A 23,084-nucleotide genomic window follows, 5' to 3' on the forward strand; every position below is an offset into this window, starting at 1 on the left:
GCCTCAACATAAATCCAGTTACACTGAACCTGATAGAAGAGAAAGTAGGAAGTAGTCTGGAACGCATTGGCACAGGAGACAACCTTCTGAACATAATATTACTAGTAGCACAGATACTGAGATCTACAATGAATAAATAGGACATCCTGAAACTGAAAAGCTTCTGTAAGGCAAAGGAAACAGTCAATAAGACAAAACTGCAGCCTACAGAATGGGAAAAGATCTTCACCAACCCCACATCTGACAGAGGGCTGAGAAACACTTGAAGAATTGTTCAACATCCTTAGCCATCAGGGAAATGCAAATCAAAATCATTTTGAGATACCATCTTGCACCTGTCAGAATGGCTATGATCAAAATCACTGGTGACAGCTTATGTTGGAGAGGATGTGGAGTAAGGGAAACACTCCTCCACTACTGGTGGGAGTGCAAACTTATACAGACACTCTGGGAATCAGTATGGCAGTTTCTCAGAAAAGTGGCAATCAATCTACCTCAAGACCAAGCTATACTAATCTTAGGCATATACCCAAAGGATGCTCAATAATATCACAAGGACACTAGCTCAGCTATGTTCATAGCAGCATTATTTGCAATAGCCAGAACCTGGAAACAACCTACATGCCTGTCAACAAAAGAATGGATAAAGAAAATGTGGTATATTTACACAATGGTATAACAATAGCATCATGAAATTTGCAGGCAATTGAATGGAACTAGAAAAAAAATCATCTTGAATGAGGTAATCCAGACCCAGAAAGACAAACACAGTATGTTCTCACTCATAAGTGGATATTAGATGTAAAGCAAAGGATAACCAGGATACAATCCACAGGCCCAAAGATGCTAGGTTTAAAAAAAAAAAAAAAAGAGGGCCCTAAGAGAGACACATAGATTTCTCTGGAAATAGATGAGATCTCCTGGGTAAACTCAGGGCGGTGAGGTAAGTGGGAAGGGTAGGGTAGATGGGAACTTGAGGGATCAGGCTGGTTGAGTGGGGGCTGGAGAGAGGGAGAATGTAATAAAGGAGATACTTTGATAGAGAGGGCCATTTGGGGGTTAAGAAGAAACCTGGTGCCAGTGAAATTTCAAGGAATCCACAAAGATAATCCCAGCTAAGACTCCAAGCAATAGTGGAAAGGATGCCTGAACTGGCCTTTGCCTGTAATCAGATTGGTGACTACCCTAATTGTCATCAGAGAGCCTTCATCCAGTAACTGATGGAAGCAGATGCAGAGATCCATACAAGCACTGGGCCAAACTCTGGGAGTACAGGTAAGGAAAGGGAGGAAGGACTGAACAAGAAAGGGAGGTCAAACTCACATCAGGGTGACCCACAGACAGCTGAACTGAGTTAGAGGGAGCTCACACACTCTGGACCAACAGCTAGGGAGCCTGCATGGGACAGACCTAAGCCCTCTGCATATGGGTGACAGTTACATAGCTCTGTCTGTTTGTGGGGCCCCTAGCAGTGGGATCAGATATCCCTGGTGCTTCAGCTGGCTTTTTGGAACATATTACCCATGCTAGGATGCCTCACCCAGCCTTGATGCATGGGGAGGAACTAAGTCCTGCCTCAACTTGATATGCCATGCTTTGTTGACTCCCAGGGGAGACCTGCCCATTTCTGAACAAAGAAAGATGGGATAGGAGGGGGTAAAGTGACTTGGGGAGGGAAGGGGGAGAGAGGAAGGAAGGAAAACTGTGGTTTCTATGCAAAACAAATTTAAAATTTTAGTAATAAAAAAATCAGGCTGTAGGCAAGCCTGAAGAACATTTTCTTAATTATTGATTGATAGAGGAGGACCCAGCCCATTGTGGGTGGAGCCATTCCTGGGCTGGTGGTCCTGGGTTCTATAGGAAAGCAGCCTGAGTAAGCCATAAGAAGCAATCCAGTAAGCAGCACACCTCCAGGGCCTCTGCATCAGCTCCTGCCTCCAGGTTCCTGCCCTGTTTGAGTTCCTGTCCTGACTTCCTTCAATAATATACAGGAATACAGATGTGTAAGCTAAATAAACCCTTTCTTGCACCAAATTGCTTTTGATCATGGTGTTTCATCATAGCAATAGTAACCCTAAGATACTAAGTTTATGACTAAAAACAACAAACTGAAATGACAACCTACAGAACAGGAAAACATATTTATAAGTCATATATATGGTACAGCTTTCGTGTTCACAATAAATAACTGCTACAACTCAGGGGGGAAAAGTGATGCCTAGTCATCAGGGAAATGGAAATTAACTCTACTGTGAGATAGCAGCTCACCCCAGGTAGACTGGCTCTAATCAAAATATCTGACAACAAATGTTGCACAGGACGTGGAGAAGAGAAGTCACTGCTGATGGGTGTGAAAATTAATACAGCCATTATATAGAGCTTGTGGAAGTCCCTCAAGACATTAGAAATACCACACGACTCAGCTATTTTCCTGGGAATATACCAAGAGGTTCTGTACCCTACCATAGAGATCTTGGCACCCCATGATTGCTGCTGCTCTATTCAATACAGCAAGGAGATGGAAACAATCTAGATGTCCATCAGCAGATGAGTGCATAATGCAAGTCTAGTGCATGTACCAAATGAAATATTATTCATCTCTAGAGAAAAATGAAATCACAAAATTTACACGGAAGTGGACAGACTTAGAATGTATACTGTTAAATGAGATCATCCAATCTCAGGGAAAACCACATGTTCTTCCTTGTGTATGGATCCTAGCCTATATACTGTGTGCATGTACATATGTAATTAAATATGCAGATGTACATTACAACATATAGGAAGAGGAATATTAAAGGGTAATTTTAAAGAGACAAAATATTCCCTAGTGAGTTCACATACATTCTGTCCTTTGTGTGGGTCCTCTGATTGCTCGCTCTCTCAACATGGAAAACAGTTTTGATGTAAAACATGTCCTTAACAAGCAACATCCACATGAAACTCTGTGCTTCCACCTTACTGGAAGCCCAAATTTGAAGTTATGTTTTTCATCTTTTAAATGTCCCTGTACAATGCAGTTCTTATAAGTGCTATCAATTTATGGTGCATTATTCTTTAAACAAGAAATCCAGCTATAACAATTATAGAGAGTGAAGACTGTCTGAAGTATGCTTAAATCATCATAACTTGGGAATTTTTGAAAATTCCAAGAAATGCGGACTTACTGGCTCTGAATCTCAAAAACTAACACAAGAGGAATTACCAACACTGAGAAGCTTGCAGGGTTTGTTTTGTTTTCATTTTATGTTATAACGCTAAAATGTGTTGTTAGTGAACGAATGTACTTTTCTTTAGAATTTAAAATCAGAATAAAACTATTTTAGAGTGAGCTAAGGACTTGGATATTCCTACCCTAAACAAGACGTACAAAAAGCTAATAAACATGTGGGAAAGGGGGCTCAGCATCAACAGTCTTCATGGAACTGCAGATCAAAATGACAGTGAGTCTCACATCAGCTGTTCTAGTCTGCAGTAAAAATCTACCTAGATCCTCAGAAGCGGCTGCACACTGGGACCTTCCTGGCAAACTTGGTGCTCAGCTTCATGACAGCATTTGAAGCTTGGCTACCATCCTTGTAGCAGCCCAGACATGAGCTGCAGGTCTCCTCATGAACACCAGGGGGCAACAATAAACCACATAATCAACAGGGAAAACTCCTTGAGATGTGAACTTATCTTGCAGCCTTGATTCCATCCCAGTTCCAACAGACCTGGAGCTCCATCACATAATCATTCCCTGTGTCTCTGAGACCCCCACTCCGCAAGGAGACCCTATGAAATGCCCTCACTCCTCTTATTATCCATGAGGACAAGGATATCATAGGGCAGTCACCAAGGAGAACAAAGGCATCCCAGAAATGTCAGGGAGGGCATGGGGAGACCTGAATCATATTCAGCCAGCACAGGAAGCAGGGGATGGAGGTGGAGGGGTCTCCCTGGTGCCCTCCCTAAGAAGTTGGAGCACACTGTCCTCTTTCTAGGACACACAGGTCACCTCCTCCTGCAAACTAGGATATGAACCCCTGAGATAACGTGTATCCCTGGGTCAGACACCTAACTAATGACACCACTGATGACAGGTATGGGCACTCCCAGGTATCAATCAGCTAGACCTTTTTCAGCCCCTAGAGAAGACTTCCACTCCCTGTCTGGAGTAAATCCCACGTTCCCTGAGCATTGAGATCACAGGGCAAACCGGGCTTTGCTGGGGTTTTGTGTCACAAGGAAATACACTCTTGGCTATAGGAAGTTCAGGGACAATACCCTGGGTGAGCTGCTGTTCTTGCGGGACACAAGACTTCACAGCCTTTCGGCTCAAATTATATTCTAGAGCACTGATCAACAAAGGAATAGAAAGTTGGGAGGCAGCACTCACAGAAGAACAGAGCAATGTACACACACAGACTCCACCCCCAGACCATGTGACCCTCCTCGGGGAGGAGGCTGAGGTCTGGGAAGAAAAGCAGAGCAGACACCAGAGGGGTCCAGCTTGGCAGCAGCCTGAGAGACAAACCTCCTCTCCAGAGGAAGAGCCTAGCCCACAGCAGAGACTATGGAGCTCACCTCAGCCCCTCTCCACAAAGGACAGGTCTCCTGGAGGGGACTCCTGCTCACAGGTGAGGAGACATTCCTCAGAAGTAGAGAGTTGGGGAGCTCAGAGACTGGATGGGGTTTTCTGGGAGAGGAAAAGAGCCTGAGAAATGACATCTGGCTCTACTTGAAGCCTGAGACCATCAGGAAGCTCACATGGGATGGGAAATGGGAAGTGGGGAAGAAAAACTCAGTTGTTCCCCACTGTAGATTTATCAGCACTGGCCACTGTATCCTGAAGACTGACATTCACACCTCTGTTGGGTGATTCTCCAAGTCAATCTCAAACTGGGGAGAATAAACCACAGCCTCATTACATAGAACCCTGAGAAATCTGCAAATAAACCCCAGGCTCTGGGACACTCATTTGCTCACAGGTATCTGAGCCTGCTCTAGGCAGTGGGCTTTAAACCAGAATTAAATTAGTCCAACTCACAAAGCCCTGCTACTACTGGGCAGGAAGACAGAGCAGCAAGAACATCTAGAAGGTGGGCTCAAGGGTTGACAAGCACTTCAGAAGAAACAGCAGGGAAAGGTCAGAAAATGAAGGCACAGAGTCTTTAGAGGAGGAGGTTAGACAAGACATGCCTACACTCACCATAGATTCTGAGTATGATCAGGGATCTGAGGGCAGTGAGGCGTAAGCTGTGTAGACACCAGACAAGCCAGTTTCATACAGTGGAAAGATTCAGGGGTACTGATGAATCGGGGTGATGCTGCTGACCTTCCCTCAACAGGACACACACACCAATGTTGAGAGTTTAAACACTCACATTTCAAATTTCTACCAAATGCAAAGGTCCTGATTTTGATAGATTTTTTTTTTCTCTATTCCCCTCAGTCTCTCTTTTAACCTGCTATAACTGTCCCACCGCTGCCAGAGTCACCGTTGAAGCAGTCCCACCCCATGTAGCTGAAGGGAAGAGCGTTCTTCTACTTGTCCACAATCTGCCAGCAGAAGTCCAAGCCTTCTACTGGTACAAGGGAGAAATTGCGGTTGATAATGAAATAGCACGATTTGTAATATCCACTAGAACAAATAAAACAGGGCCTGCATACAGCGGCAGAGAGATGATACACCCCAGTGGGTCCTTGCTCTTCCGGAACATCACTCAGAATGACACAGGAGTCTACATGCTAAACATGATCATGGAAAACTTTGATTATGAGAGTGCATCCGTGCAGTTCCGTGTACACCGTAAGTAATTCTCTGTAACCTCTGGGTCCTGGGTGGAGCTAATCCTACTTGACCTGTAGAACTGTCATGGCTGGATGACTCTGTGTTATGGTCCCCACATTGTGATACAAACATCTAGTAAAGGACACACAGTGGAGAAAATAGAAACAAATCAGGATGCCTTACTTGAATCTACCCTCAGAGAAGATGGGGTGAGGGAACTGAGCCCAGGCATGGTAGACTCTGCCCAGGGTCTTACATGCTCTTCATGAACATGGCCTTGAGAAAGACCCTCAGGCCGGGCCTGGCTGAGGAAACCATGAGAGTCTCACAGAGAGATGACCCCCCAATAGCGTTGCTCCAGAACTCCATTCCAGACTTGGACCAGGAATCCTGGGAAGCTTGTAGACTGGGTTGGAATTTGATCTCATGTTGGAGCTGACAAGGGACAATGATGGATTGTAGACTGGGAGTCTGTTGACAGTCAGACTCTGAGAGCCATGTCTGAGGTAGGTCACCCGGATATCTACTCCAGAGACACAGTGTGTTCAGTATATGTAGAGAAATATAAAAGGGAATAAGACAGCTGTTCTTATGGTTCTGAGACCTTGCAGTAAGGTCAAGAGCCCTAAAGAGATAGAAGAAGAAGTATACAAATGGCAGATCCTTGCCCTCCAGTGGTCCTGCCCAGGGATTATTTCCTGTAAGCAAATAGTAATAGACTCTGCTTGGTAGAAGGTAAGGTTGTTGTTGACAATTAAGGTTAACGTGCAGGCATGGCAATGATCATTTACCATGTGTCCTATTATGTCCAGAGAAACTGAGACAGGAAACACAGTCACTGAGTCAGGGTCACACAAATTGTGGATAGCACAAGCTACCTGTTCACAGCCACATCTCCAGCCTCCCCACCATGGAAATGGTCCTAGGTACCTTCACTCTTCTAGATCATTTCATGGAATCAGGACTCCCAGATTCATGTCAATCAACATCAAACACCTGACAAGAATGGCCCAACTGTGGCCCAGCATGACCTAAATGTCAGGCAGATCCTGAGCTGTGTGAGATCTCTGACAGGCTGTCGGGTTTCTCAGGGAAGCTCAATGGGAAGACTAATCATAACTATCTGTAGGACAGCCCTGAACAGCAAAGGCTGGGAGGGTTGTGGTCTACACAAAGCAGAAGAAGTCAGTGTAGCTGCAGGGACTCAAACCTGGTGTCTCAAGGTAGCAATGGGTCGGTGAGGACCAGGAGATAAAATGAGGACTCCAATTCCAAATTTTGAGTCTGACCATCACCAAACACTGCAGCTCAGTTCACTCATGAGAAAGTCCTTGCTTTTCCCATACACAGCACAGGAGGCCCCATTATCTCTAAGCACTCAGCCGCTCCATCTGCCTGTAATTTGCTTCCTGCTTGATTCTTTAAGGACCTGGGTTGTTGGGGAGTTAAGAGATTATCTCTGGTTGAAAGAGGCCCTTGCAAGAATCAGAATTACCACACAGGGCAATCATCTCTCTGTTGTCCACACAGCACCGCTACCCAAGCCCAACATCACAACAAACAATTCCAATCCTATAGAGGGTGAGGACTCAGTAGCATTAATGTGTGATCCTGAGACTCAGAATACAGCCTACCTGTGGAGGATCAATGACCAAAGCCTCTCAGAAGAGGACAGGCTGAAGCTGTCTGAGGACAACAGGACTCTCACTTTACTCAGTGTTGTGAGGACTGACACCGGACCCTATGTGTGTGAAACCTGGAACCAAGTGAGCACCTCTCAAAGTGACCCATTCACTCTGAACATTACCTGTGAGTATTTTCTGTTTCATCCTGGCTCTAAGTGCCTAAATAGAAAGGACTAGAGCTAGGATAATCGGTCCCCATGGGGTCATGACACAGACCCACCACACAGATACTTAGGCTGGCCAGGGCATCCTGGCCTAGCCCAGCACACGCAGCCAGGCCCAGCATTGAGCTAAAATGGACTGGAGGAATTTCTCCAGCCTAGAGAGGCTCAGGGTGATGAAGACAGGGGACATGTCAGACACAGGCTCAATCCACACATGCGTGTGCAGTGGGGATGATTGTATGTTGTACCTGAGATGGATCAGGGCTTGTGCATGCTGAATGAGTACTCTTCTGCTAATCCCCACCCCAGCTCTGGGTAGGACCTGCTCAACTAAGGTTAAAGCACAGCTCAAAGACATACTATGGTCTTCTACAGACCAGGATTTCCACTTCCCTCTACTGACATCACATGTGACTTTATTCTGTTTGCTCCAGATGGTCCAAATGTCCCGATCATATCCCCCCCCTCAAATATTCATTTCCATTGAAGGACAAACCACAGCCTCTTCATCCACACAGATGCTAACCCACCTGCACAGTTCTTGTGGTTTGTCAATGGAGAGCTCCAGCCATCCTCCCAAGAGCTCTTTATTCCCAACATCAATACTAATAATATTGGATCATATACCAGCCTTATCTATGAGTCTGTCACTGGGCTCAGTAAGACCACAGTCAAGAACATTACAGTCTTCAGTAAATGGATCTCTGAAATATCAGCACCAGGTTTGGAGTGGAGTCTTGGCTTGCCTCTGAGAAGATGCAGAATCTTTTGATTTCCAGTCCATGTCTATGGGAACAAACAAAACTCAATCCTCCCCCAAGCTTCCTGTTCCATCCCTTTGTCTAATCATCTCCTGCTTCTTTGTATTCTCCTGGCTGATAGGGATAGAGCTTGGAATGTGAGCAGGAGGTTTTCCCAGCCTTGGAAAGCCTCAGGTTGTTTGAGGAACTTCCCAGGGGAGGGAGATACTTAAAGTCAAGATTTCTTTCTGTACCTAACACAAGCCTTTCTGTGCCCTACCTCCATTTTCTTTTTATGACCTCCATCATCTAGAAGGAACACCCAGGGCTCTCAACTGTGCTCACATTCTTATTCTCCAAATTGGGGGAGAAAATTCCCCACAGATAGGGACCAGCGGTTCAGAGCTCTGCTCCCAGCTAGCTCTGCTCCTGTCTCATGGGTGGCTTGCCCAGCATTGACACTGTAGGATGGGAAGAGTGGGTGGAAAAGGTGCCTGGGTGAGTCAGGGTGAACCATGTCACTGACAGTTGATGATGTTCTTTTGCTTACTCTTCTCAAGGTTCAAAAAACAAATGTCGGCTGAGCGTGGTGGCACACACCTTTGATGCCAGCAATAAGGAGTGAGAGGCAGGTAGATAGTGTGACTTTGAGGCTAACCTGGTCTACATAGGAAGTTCCAGGTCAGCCAAAGCTATAAGTGAGACCCTTCCTTAAAAATAAAATAAAATGTCCCTGATGTACATCAGAGTCCTTGAGGTCAGGAATGGGAAAGTACAAAGGTGAACTTCAGGTTAATTGACTCTCAACTGTGTCCTCGTTCTGAAGATCTACCTATGTGAAGTCTGGACACCAAAACTTGAGGTGATCTCTGAGAACAGTGAAGGACACTGACTTGGAGACCAGGGACTCCTCTGTTGAGACTCCAGGTAGTAGAGTGGACAAGAGAAGTGCCAAGGGACATTTGCGGTAAGATCCGAGGATGGCGGACCTCTAGGCCTAGCACTCAGCACTCAGATGGCTGAGGCAGGTTGAGTTTAGAGAAAGCCCGTCTGCATAGCAAGTTCCAAACTGCCCAGGACTGCAGAGTGAGACACTGTCTCAAAAAAAAATATCAGTACTGAGGATTAGAGTGGCAGGCTGTGGTCAACACTGTGACTATTCACTTCTTCTCTGTTGTTTTTAATCCATATCCATGATGAAGGAAATAACATTTATCTTTAAGCAGAAATTCTTTAGTTTGGGATATCTCCAAGTCCTGGGGTCTAGGTTTTAACACCTTTAAGATTAGCTGGGCCATCTTAACCCCATGGCAAATTATTTAATGAAAAAGAAACAGAAGGCATTTTGTAATGGAGGGACCAGACGGTTCACACTCACAGAAAATGGAATCAAGAATTTGCACAAAAATCAATGGGAAATTCATCCCCCCCATCCCTTGAGATTTCTGGAAACTTTGGCTGAAGAGGCTCCCAGTGTGGAATCTTCACAAATACCCTGAGTCAGAGTCTCTGTGGGTGATCTGGGTAAGGAAAATTCAGCTCTCTCCTTACAAACCATATCTTGAACCCAAATGTGATCTTGCAGAGGGTCACTTCATACTATGGGACATCTAAGCTGACTGAAATCTCTGAGGGTGAAGGACTCTCAGCAGGTCCCCTCCACTGTTTATCCACAGAGCCAGTGACTCTGCCCTTCATCCAAGTCATCAACAGCACAGTCAAAGAATTGGACTCTGTGTTCCTGACCTGCTTCTCAAACAACACTGGGATCTCCATCAGTTGGCTCTTCAATGGCCAGAGTCTGAGGATCACAGACAGGATGAAGCTGTTCCAGAACAACAGCACCCTCCATATAGACCCTGTCAGGAGAGAGGATTCCGGGGAGTATCAATGTGAGGTTTCCAATCCAGTCAGTTCCATGAGGAGTGACCCCATCCAGCTGAACATAATACGTGAGTGACCTCTGTTCCCTTGTTACTCAGTAGTGTTGGGGGTGGGGGCGGTTTCTTTATCAACAGAGTGCAGAACAGGCAAAAGTCACAAGGAGAAAAACATGGTTCAGGAAACAAATACAGCCAGCTTGAGGATGGATGTATGTTTATCTCATGACAACAATAGACATCAATATAGCAAATAAAAATGCAAAGTGACTAAGAGTTTAGGGGCTGAGTCAGTCACACAGTCAATCCTCAGAAACCAGTAAAATATTCATGTTACTCTACACACCCTCCTATACATTCAAATCTTCTTCAGATTACTTCCAATACCTAATATGAATACTGCATAGACACTAGTCTTATTGTTTTGAGTATGGGACAAGGATAGGAGGAAACAATACATTTTTCACTGTAGACATATTTTTCCAAGTAGTTTGTTTCCAAGGTTTGTTTGATCCATAAATATAAAATTCATAGATAGAAAGGACCTGTATTGAGTTTCTTACTAGGTTTGCATATTTATTCATTTTGTATGCATGTCCCACACCCATGTGTGAAGGTCAGGGGACAATTTGTGGGAGCCAGTTCTCCTGGGACTAGGGATTAAACTCAGGTGGGTGAGCAAGCCCTTTATCTGCTAAACCATTTCACTGGCCCACATTGTGCATTTATTTCTGTGTGGCAGTTGGGGGTAGGTACTGGGAGGAAGGACAGCAGACACTCTACCCAACTGAGCCATCTTGGTGGCCCATATACTGAGTTTCTTATCCTCATGCTGACATTGGCAGCATGACCACCTTGCACAAGACTCTTTTATCTGATAACTGGTTTTCTGTGGTATGCAGTAGTGTGTGTGTGTGTGTGTGTGTGTGTGTGTGTGTGTGTGTGTGTACACACACGAATCAATAGTTAAGAGCCCTAGATGCTCTTCCAAAGGACAGGGGTTCAATTCCCAGCACTCACCTGGCACCTTATTACTGTCAGTAACTTAAGTTCCAAGGAATTCCACTTCTGTCCAAATATGCATGTGATACAGAGACATATAAGCACCCAAAAGGCCCATATGATGCATCTGGCATCATAACAAAGACACCATGCGAAACCCAATTTCACAACTCCCTATCTCCTAAAAGTCTGATGACTCTTAGCTCTGATCCATTTTACGTCTTTGATCCATGAAGAGTTGATTTGTATATGGTGTTAGGTGAAGGCTTAACTTCATTCTTTTATCTGGATATGACATCTTCCCAACATCCCTTGTTTAAATTTGTCCATCATTGTGCAGTCTTAGCAGCCTGATCTAAACTCATCTAGTCACAGAGGGTCAGATGGACAGCAAGAATGCCTTCCAAATTCTGTAACTCAATAGGACAATTCTGTTTCACACCAAGTAATTCAAAAGAGCAAGCAGAGATGAATGTTTTTAACAAACATAACAAGTGACAGATGAAATGGTGGCTATGCCAACTGCTCAGATCTGACACACATTATAATATACATGAAAAACTGTGCCACATAAACACACATATTTATTATATGAACAAATCTTTAGTTTAATCATGTTCAGTGTGCATAAGCAGTTCTGGGCTTTCTAATTCTATTTCACTGATCTGTATGTCTGCCTTTATGTAAGTAGTAGACTATTTTGATTGTTGCAGCTTTGTATGAAAATTGTAAAGTCATGTAGGATGTCCTGCAATTTTATTCTTGTTTTTCAAGATACTTTTAAGGCTAGGTATGGTGGTGCTTGCCTCTAACCCCAGCTCTTAGGAGCAGAGTCAGGTGGATCTCTGGAAGTTTGAAGCCAACCTGGTCTATATAGTGAGTTCCAGGACAGCCTGGATGATATTGTTATCTATTTTTTTAAAAAAGTCTTTCAGGCAAGCTGGTGCATATCTGAAAGAAGCTGATGTGGTAGTATCAAAGTTCTTAAAGTGACTACCACAGCCAATTCAGGCCAGCCTGATTAATTTAGTGACATCCTATTTCTAAATAAAAATTAAAAGGCAGAGCTTAGAGTATAGCTCAGTGGTAGTGCATTGCTCACCATGCACAAATCCCTGGGTTCAATCCCAGTACTGCAGAACAACAGTAATAATGAGATTAAGTCTTCCAACCCATCAACCCAAATGGCTGTCATTTCTTGTCTTCTTACATCATCTCTTATTTGGGAGTTTGCTGAGTGCAAATCTTTTATCTCCTTGGTAGACTTAATTTTAATTATTTTATTCCTTTTGGTGCTTTCATAAATAAATACTTTCTTAATTACCTTTCCCATTTTTCACTGTTAAGGCTGGGACTATTGCTTGGGGCTGAACCCTTGCCTAACATGCCTGAGGCCCTAGGTTCAAGCTCCACTATGGTTAGAGAAAAAGGAAATCTAATTGTTCATGGTCAATATAAACAGAAATAAAGCTCATTTGGACATGTTCATTTTCTAAGCCAACAATTTTGCTTGTTTTGCTCATTTGGTTTTGTGGACTTTCTGTAGAATGTTAAGGATTTTCTATAAACAAGTTCCTGTCATCTACAGATAGATATACAGATATAAATATATACATTTTACCACCTTGTAATTGGGCACCTTTTATTTCATTGTCTATCTAATGGCTCTGTAGCACTCCCAAGAGTCTCTTGAACAGAAGTGGTCACAACAGCATCCTGTGTTCTTCCTGATCTTAGAGAGAAAGCTGTCAGTCTCCCATCTGAATATGATGTTGGCTGTGGATTTCCATGTATGGCCTTTGTTACACTAAGCTGGACTTCTATCATGTTTCAATGTTTCTATCATAAAAGTCTATGAAATTTTTTCAATTTTTTGTTAATTCAATCTTATTGGTTATACATCTATTCTATTTTGTTTATTTCTCAATTCCATCTCTAGGGATTCCAGGTTTGTAGGAATTTGTTCATTGCATCTAGGCCACCCAACAGTTAGCATATAATTACTGAATGCTCTTGAAATTCTTCATATTCTTGAGAATGGATGGCGAGGTCTCAAATTATATTAATATCCATCTCTATTTTTTTCAAAGTTAATCTGGGAAAAGTTGCGAATGTTGTAAATCATTTTTGAAGAACCAACTTTAGGTGCATCAGCTTTCTTTGCAGTTTCTCTAGTCTCTGTTTTGTTTATCTTCATTCTCATCTTTAGTTTTCTCTTTCCACTAGCTTGGGGGAACTTTTAGGGGGCAAGGGTCTCATTATATAACCCAGACTTGTCTCAAATTCACAATCCTCCTGCCTCAGCCTCTGATACTAGGATGCTAGGATACTAGGTTACTTCATATCCTTCATCTGCCTCATAGTAGTTTTTAAAGACTTAATATAATAATCGAATAACCTTTTTTGGCAAAATACCACACACACAGGAAGAAAAATGTTAGCTGCAATTATTCCTACCACCAGTGTTGGCCTTGAGGCCAAGTAGCCAGGTCTATCTCTGATTAACCATACATATTTAAGTACTTTTTGAAAACCACTTTAAGCTCCAGTTTTTCATCTTCTGAATGGAAATAATTTTTATGTGACAGACTCATCATATAGATGAAACCAGATACAAGTACAGGGCCAGCCACATTGCAAATACCATACCACAATGGCCAACATTAGCATTAATAATCACTCTTGAGCAGACTGGGGATGGTTGAGTCTCAAGTGGTTACAATGAGTATAAAGGTGAGGATGGCATTGGTACATAAGGGGCATGGGGAGACACATGTTATCCAAAAGATGAAACCACTGTAACATGGCTACTAAATGAAAGTGGGAGAGAAAAAAGGAATGGGGGTCTGATGTAAAACTTCTACACCTGGTAATTTACTAGTTTTCATCCTGCAGGAGGTGAACATGATGGGCTAAGACAAGCAAGGTATTAGTGGAGGGATTTACTTGTGATGGTGAGCCTGAGATAGCCCTCAGGACACATGCAGATATGATCTCTGTGGAGGCAGAGGGAGGCATGACTTAGATTGCAGAGCAGTTCCAACAGAGTTTCAGCAAGGTCGAGGCTGAGTTTCCCACAGTCACCAAGCAGAGGGGAATGGGGTCTTACAGAGTCGGCCTTGTTTTCCTACCCAACTACAGAAAACATGGTCTCTGCAGAGGAGCTGGTACAGAGGAGAGTCAATAGCCTGAGCTTTCTGCCACTTAGATCATAGCCACAAGAGACCACTTATTCATGGCTGCCACAACTGAGACCTGAGAAAAGATGTAGCTATGGGAACACTGGATATTCAACACACAAAATCGCAAGTGCCCTGTCTCATATTCCCACAGCTTCACATGATTGCCTCAATGAAATTGATGGAATCTGGAGATTGGAAGGAAAAGGGAGAACTAACCTAGAAACACAGCGAGGGGAAAAGGTCACTTGCTAAGATCCTCACACTTCATCTCACCCGATCAGTCTTCCCACAGAAAATACATCCCCAAAAGGGTGACTAGAAATCATTTCATGTTACAGATACACCACCGGAAAACACTTTCACTTTATTCTTTCTTGTCTTTTCTTTCCCTGACAGCTGACCCAAACCAAGGAACTGTTGGCCTCTCGAGAGGTGCCATTGCCGGCATCGTGGTTGGAGCTGTGGCCGGGATGACTCTTATAGCAACCCTAGCATATTTCCTTTATTTCAGGAAGACTGGAAGGTAGGGTGGTCTTTCCTCCTTTGTGTTCTCCAAGTCTTAATGTTGTGCTTGGGAGTGGGCAAGGACTTCTCTCCCTTTGCATGTGAGCTGAATCTCTTCCTCCCCTCCCCTAAACCTCTGCTTCTCAACACTGACCCCCGTGAGCTCAGCCACCCTGTCTTCATGCTCCATTCCCACCTAGTTAGAGAACAGATTCAATTATGCCCTCTATCCCCCCCCCCCCCCACCCCCGTCATGAAGCTCAGGTCCAAGATGACCGAGAAGTGAGGGACTCCAAGGTGCAGCAAGAGGATGCAGGTGGCATGAACTGCTGGCCGAAGCAGCAGCAGGGGGGACAGGGAGGCAGCAGTGGAGAAGAGACCCTAAGATCAAGCTACAGAAGCATTAAAGTCCTCTTGGTCAAGGAAATGAGTAGGAAAAAAAGCCAGATGGTGGTGTCACACACCTTTAATCCCAGCACTCAAAAAGCAGAGATAGGCAGATCTCTGTGAGTTCCAGGCCAGCCTGGTCTATAGAGTGAGTTCCCAGAGCTACACAGAGAAAGCCCATCCTGAAAAACATACAGGAAGGAAGGAAGGAAGGAAGGAAGGAAGGAAGGAAGGAAGGAAGGAAGGAAGGAAAGGTAAGTAAACAAACAAACAAACAAACCAATCCAAACCCATCACCACCCTCAAAAAAAAAAAAAAAGAAAGAAAAAGAGTAGAAAAAAAAAAAAAAAAACCAGAACCACCCATGGAAAACAAAACAGGACAGGCATTAAGTAGGACAGGTGCAGAAACATCAAAGAGAGCTACAGCACTGGGGATACAGCTCAGAAGTAAAACATCGACCGTGGGTGTGGTCCCAGCACCAGGGACAAAGTAGAGCAAATGTGGAGTCCAGCGAAGACAAAGGATGAGCACTAGCAGGTATCAATCACACTTAGATTAAGGAATGAGGCCCCAGGAGGGAAGGCAGTGCCAAGCATGGTGTGATGAGCATCACTGACAGCAAGGAGCCCAGGAATGAGCTGCCCCTGCATCCTCCCCAACTCTAGGAGCGAAGGCCCTGTGTGTGGGGATAGTAGTCACAGCATCTGATATTTATTTAGGAGAACTGACCAGCGTGATCTCACAGAGCACAAACCCTCAGCCTCCAACCACAGTAAGTAAAGCCACTCACAGACAGAATCGGTGCTCTACCACATTTCCTGGTCTGCCAAGGGATCCTGGGCTCACAGACCACACCTGCCTTTCTCAATTTTTTACAGAAGGGATCTCCACTTCCCATCACTAAGGCTCCCATAAATCATACCCTTCCTAGCTACAGAGGAGTTGCCTGAGAGAGCCCTGGAGAAGCTCATTCCACCTAGGCTAGACAGGCCTAAAGAAGCCATGATTCTAGGAATCATCCTGATCCCTTTCTTCCTGCCTCTGTTATAGATGTGGACATCTCCCTTGGGGAGACTTTGTCTTATGGGATATCTGGGTGCTGTGGCCTCTTATGTTCCTCCTTGCCACTGGGACATGCTGCTGAAAATCAATTCTGGTCCTCGTGTGAACTGAGGAAACAGATGGCTAAATCCTACTCACCCTCTGACACTAAATAACTCAGTGGGTCTGAGCAACCTCTGTGGGAAGCTAATTCCTGAACTGACCACGGCCACCTCTCCCATGAAAACCCCACCACCTGCCAAAAGTCACAAAACCTTAAGTCAGCTTTGTACTTCTGTGCACTGATAACTCTCTCTCACTCCCCTAGATCTGGGCCCCTCTGAAAACTCTCCTGCTAAGGTAAGCTCTGCTGCTTTCACTGGCTGTTCACTCATGGAAATGTTTCTGAAGAAAGTAGAGTATCTGTGTTGTTTTGTTTTGTGTGCTTGTTTGTCGAGAGAGGGTCTCACCATGCAGCCTTAGCTACCCTTGAACTATGCAGCCTACACTGGCCTTGAACTTGTGACCATCGTCCTGTCTTAGCCTCTAATGTGCTGGGATGACAAAAGTATGCCGCCACACCAGGCAGAGAATGAGGTATTCTTGGAGACATAACTGAAATTCAGTTTGGGTCTACATTCTCTGTGCTGCAGCAAAGGAAGCTTGGTTGATGAACCCCATGAGTCTAATGAAAGAGTGTATGTTTGGAATAATCTCCACCCTGTGTTTAATTCCTGACTATGACTCCTAGTAGTCTGTGGCTCTTACAAGGAACTTGAACTCTTTGATCCCCGGTCCTGTCACCTATGAAATGGGCATTCTGACCACCTCCAAAAGAGACTAAAGGGATGAAACAAGTGAACATGTGCACAGCACTGCCCACACAAAGACAGCATTCTCCTTCTATCTGAACCTGCTCTGACCATGAAAGGATGGGTTCCAGTCTAATGGGTCTGAGATCTATTCCTTCATCTTATAATAATTTTACCAATTTTATCATTGCAGCCTTTCAATAGAGTATGCACATAGACTGAAGAGTGCTTTGAACCACAAGGACACTTTCACAGTGAACTCTCTCAGGTTGAACACACTTGTAAGCAGCAGGCAAATTAAGTTACTTCACAACTACCCTCCCCAACACACTTTGCTGCCGCTTCCCTACAAGGAGTGGTGGCAGCCAGAGGACAGTGCAAATCCTCCAACACATGTGGCTTTTGTTCAGCACTGTTCTGTAGCCCATCTGGATGTCTCTGTTGATTCCAGCTCTGTTCTCATTACTGCCTCACCCTGTTCCATGATATCAACTGTCTCCTCTAGTGATCACACATCAGGCTGTCAGACAGTGAGTGACAGGAGTCCTCTCCCACAGCTCACCGTGCATAGAGGCCACAGCACAGTGGTGCCAGATCACCAGCAAGGTGAGTCTCTGACCTGTGGGACTGATGTCACTCATCAACACTCACACTTTCAGGTGGATGAAGTGGCATATTCCGTCCTGGACTTCAATGCCCAACAACCCAAACCATCGACTTCAGCCTACCCATCTCCAAGAGCCACAGAGGAAGTTTATTCAGAAGTGAAAAAGAGGTGATCAAGTCTATCCTGCTGGCTACACCAAGGATGCATTCCCAGATTCTCTCCTTCACTAGGAGATCTCCAAACCCTGGACATGAGGGAACACACACACAGACACACAGACACAGACACAGACAGATACACACACACACATGCACACACACACACACACACACACAGAGACACACACACACACACACATGCACACACACACACACATGCACACACACACAGACACAGACACACACACAGACAGACACACACACACACATGCACACACACACACAGACAGACACACACACACACACACATGCACACAGACACACACAGACACAGACAGACACACACACATGCACACAGACACACACAGACACAGACACAGACAGACACACACACACACATGCACACACACAGACACACACACACACATGCACACACACACACACACACACACACAGACACACACACACACACATGCACACACACACACACACACACACACACACACACACACACACACACACACACACACACACACACACACACACACACACACCTCCAGGCTAAAGCCATTCCTTCACTGCCCATAGAAGGAAAAGTGTGTTCTGGAGCCTACAGGAAACCCAACCTTTCTTGGAATTGAAATTTATCCGAGAGAAAGGCATCAAAACTGTCCACTCCTTACCTTTCCTAACTATGGCTTGTTTTAAAGTGACCTATTCAAAGCACATTTGTTCCTCCCCCAACTCCAAGTCCTGCCCTATCAGAGTCTGACTTGAATTCCTATAACCTTGGAAGTCACCTAAGTGTTTATGCTAAAAAACAAAAGAAAAGCAAGAAATGGCCATTCCCATCTCTTTAAAACCTGATGTAAAGCCACCATACACAGGAAGATCCCACCTGGAGCCAGGAGTTCACTGGGAAATCTACACACCTGACAACTGTCACGCTGCCCAGATGTGGCATCAGGGCCTCTGTACGTTGTGGCTTTACACCTGAGCCCCTCTCTGAGCCTTTTTCCAGAAAACCCACTCAAGGCAGCTATAAAAGCTCTTTGGTAGCATCCACAGGTCATTGCCAAAGCAGAGTGCAGACGTAAAGACAACATCTCTAACATCTACCAGGAAGGTGTCCAGAAAAGCAGGGCTGGTGGGCTTTGAACTGACAGACTTCTGTAAATCTAAAAAGGAGCAGAGAGATTCCTTTCATGGAGTATTGGAATTGTTTTAAAAGAAGTCACATTTGGAGGTATAGGGGCTTTCCTCTTTCTAAGACAATCAACTATTTGAATTTCTGTAACTGCTGACTTACCTCATTGTGTAAGGTGATGTCTGCCTTAGGGGCAAGAAGCCACTAAGCCTCTGGCTCCCTTGGCCAAGCCCTTCTGATCAAGAGTTCAAACCAAAAATAAATAAATGAATAGCAAGGCAGTCACTTGCAGAGCCATGGCCGAATGTCAGGCTAAGCCTACTTTCCTGCATTAGTCAGAAAAGCCTGACTTTTCCTTTGTCCATGTTTTCATCTTTTCTTTTGGAGACCGGCCAGAGCCTAGACAATCTTTCCCTGACACTTTGGGCTTTCTCATTCTTCCCTGGAAGCACTCCCGCCCCCACCTGTGCAGGCTGCCAGTTGACCTCTTGCCTGACTCAAAGGTCGTTCCTCCTCTACTTCATGTCCCTCTCCTCCAGGCTGATACTGAGATTTCCAGCTTGTCGGCCTTGTTTTTCTTTTAAACTCTAACAAAGCTGTCCTCAGCTTCAAAAAATAAAACAATAGGCTTTCCTCATTCCCACCAGGAGGAGACCTAACTCAGTTTCTGGAAATCTAGGACCAGCCTCCAGCTACCCTTCTGCAGTGTTTCCCCTTTCTTTGTCTTTTCTGACTTTTTTTTTTTTTAGACAGTTTTAGCATGTAGCCTGCGCAGGCTTCGACCTCACAACAATGCCTTCTACAACCTCCCACCTACTGAGATTATAGCACAGGCCACCAGGTCCAGTTACCTGTGCATTCCCTGTCTGCCCTACACTCTCAGGAAACCTTGGCCTCTGCTACTGTGTGTTTGGTCCATGTGAAATGTGGCCTTACAGGAAGGAGCACAGCCACTCAAGTCGAAGACATTGTTTACAGCCTAGAATGCTTGCTCAGCACTGGTGCTCCACTGGGAATGTGGGCTATTAGCATATTGCTCTTACCAAGCCCTGGGCTTTCTGCAGCTTCTGAAACCTACCTTTCCCACCAGGGAAGAGTCCCAGCAACAGGGGAAAGAAAGGCAAATGTTCAGAGACACACCCACTCTGTGCCCATTAAGCAAAGGTTTTATTGGATATTAAAAGTCTGTACTCATGCCATGTCTAACAGGCCTTCTGAGACAATTGTTTTTGACTTCTCCTACTCAGGGATTTCTTTTAGGTATTTTCAACCCAAACATAGCCTGTGTATATTTTCCTTCAGCCACACTCTTTTGGGTTATTTAATTTTTCCTGGCTAAAGCCAAATCTGAGTTATTTATAAATTTACCCTACGTTCATAATAAAAAAAAAATCATATATCCCTAATATTTTGTGAGGCTTTCTGTTTGTTTGTTTCTGGTTTTGCAATGCTTAGGATGGAAGCCAGGGTCTTGCATGCACTAGGCAAGTGCTCTACCATGGAGAGACATCCCTGCTAACACTACTTTAGAAGACATTTAGACGATGTCTTCCTTACAGGGAGAAGGCAACAACTACTAGATCGGGAGACCAGAGGGAGCCTGCCACTAAGTAGCTCTCTAATGTAGTCATCTACAAATGTTAGCTAAATGCTTTGCACATCTATTAACAAAGTATATGTGCAAGCAACAGAACCGAGCCCTAACCTGCCTGGAAAGAGCTGGTTATCTTCTCTAGGAGGGGAGAGTTTAGGGGAGTGAGTAAAGGCTTCTCTGGTGCTCGCCATCACAGTAAACAGCTCCTCCCACCCAAGCGCCTCCAGACACTCAAAGGCAGCAAAGCAGCTTTCAGCTCACAAAAATCCCCACATGTCCCTCACACTGAACTCTCTCCCGAGCCACCTGTCCATTCCTTGTTACTAATGTCCTGTCTGTCCTCTTAAACCTGTGACCTGAATAAGAGCCATGTATTAATTCCATTAAGTGTTACCCTATCATCTCATTTTCCTCACTTGCAAGCAATGGAATTGCTTGTATAGCCTGCCCTTCCCCTATCTCATTTCCATACCCAAGACAGTGGAAGCATCATGAAATCACTGTCACTTCTGGGATGGATTCAAACAAATGTCACCCACACACTTCAGCTTTACATCATCTATAACCACGGGCAACTCTTCTTTCTGGGTCATTCCTGTTGCATCAACCACCAACATATTGCACCATGATCAGTCAGTTTTGTGTGTTCCCCACCCTTTGTTCAGCTCCAAAGGCCTCTGCAGATGGCTCCTACATGTACATCTCAAGCCCCTACCTCTTCCTGGAACTCATGACACCTACCTCCAAATAAATACTCATGTAAACAGGCTCATCACCCTCAGCATACTGATTTCTTGGTTTTACATTTATTTTATGTGTTTGTTTGTTTGGTTGGTTTTTGTTTGCTTGTTTTTAAAACAAAACCTCCCTATGTAGCTCTGGCTGACCTGGAATTCACTATGTAGACCATGCTGGCCTTAAACTCACAAAGAGCTATCTGCCTGGGCCTCCTGAGGATTGAGATTAAATGTATGAGTAGCACAAAGGCTCCCTTAATGTATTTCTTAATTTTTTATCCATGCATATGTTGTATGTCAAGCATGTTCTCATTCTCTGCCAATCCCAATTCTCATTAGCTATGTCTCCCTACACAGCCTGTCCCTCTACCTTATGTACACATAACTCTTAGTCCCAACGTTAGACCTAAAAAAGAATATTAAGCAGCAGGATTTCTCCACTACTTTCACTGTGGTCACCCTTCATCCAAAGCAACTTTACACAGATCAGACACTAGAGCATGCAAGTGCAGACATTAGATTCAGGGAGAACACAACTGTGCATGGCTGACAATGTTTTCCTGGTGACCAATTTATATATTCATAAAAGGTACAGAAATTCTATATCTTCTCAGATGGGGCCCTTCCTCTGGGGAACATAAATCCCTAAGACAGAAGTTACAGGAAAAAAAGAACAACACCAAATTTGAAAGGAACAAATACCTCAAGAAGACAGAGAAATAAGGGCTGAAGGGACAGCTCAGTGACAGTACTTGCCCAGGAGGGTGAGGCTCTGTGTTTGATCCCCTGCACTGAAGAAGGAGTTTACAGAGAAATCCAATGGAGAACAGAACATGTGGCTGGCTACATGATGGAACCATTGAGAAATCTGTTAGACATGCTCGGGCCCCATTCACAACTTCTAATTGAGTTGGTCTGCAAGGGAATGCAAACACTGGTAACTTTAAACCTCCCGATGCTATTTTGGGCAGTTGTGGTGGTGAGTGTTAACTGTCACCTGAGAGAATCGAGAGTAACCTAGGAGACAGCCTCCAGGCATACCTGTGAGATCATCTCAAAAGGCTACCTTTAAGAATGTCTGGAGGGATTGTCTTGGCTACAGGAATTGATGGGGGAAGATCAACTACTTGTGAGGAGCCCATTCCCTGTGTACTGTGTATGTGGAGAGACAGAGCTGAGGAACAGCGTGCATTCATCACTCTCTGCTTCCTGACGTGGGTGTGACTTGACCCAGTGCTTCAAACTCCTGTCACCTTAACTCCCACCATAAGGGTCTGGACCCCTGACCTGTGAGCCTGAATAAACCCTTAAGTTAATTTTCTGTGTTAGCATGGCAACAGGAAGAGAAACCGTGACAGTGGACAAGATAGAGGCCACCTGCTAGAGTAGGTAGCAGCTGGGCCACGGCTTTGAGTTAGGGTTATACATCATTGTGGGAATATTTCAACATGCATAAACCTATACTCCATTCCTGGGGAAGAAGAGGCAGTATGTTCACAGAGACTTGGGCTTGGGTATTTTGGAAAACTCCCAAGTGATTCTCACATCCTGCAGGTCAGGAAACAGTGACCTGAAGCACAGAGAAGATGGAGACGATTAGAGGCTGAAAGAGCACGCAATGCGATGGGCATAACGTGAGTGAGCTATTTCTACAAGGTGCCAACAGAA

At 44.7% G+C, this 23,084-nt stretch overlaps 2 protein-coding genes across 2 annotated transcripts in view; one reads left to right on the forward strand and one right to left on the reverse strand.

Moving 5' to 3' along the window:
• LOC118569867 (endogenous retrovirus group K member 25 Env polyprotein-like) overlaps window positions 1-23,084 on the reverse strand; it is a 73,766-nt gene that overhangs the window by 37,724 nt on the left and 12,958 nt on the right. The gene's annotated exons all lie outside the window — the stretch shown is intronic.
• On the forward strand, window positions 4,556-17,952 carry Ceacam1 (CEA cell adhesion molecule 1). Its single transcript, XM_036168114.1, is given in 9 exon segments — window positions 4,556-4,619; window positions 5,435-5,791; window positions 7,304-7,582; window positions 8,057-8,314; window positions 10,039-10,314; window positions 14,823-14,949; window positions 16,040-16,092; window positions 16,690-16,721; window positions 17,833-17,952. Coding segments are annotated over 9 exon segments (1,566 nt in total).

Source organism: Onychomys torridus, chromosome 1, assembly GCF_903995425.1.
Source record: "Onychomys torridus chromosome 1, mOncTor1.1, whole genome shotgun sequence".
In the NCBI taxonomy this organism is placed as follows: domain Eukaryota; kingdom Metazoa; phylum Chordata; class Mammalia; order Rodentia; family Cricetidae; genus Onychomys; species Onychomys torridus.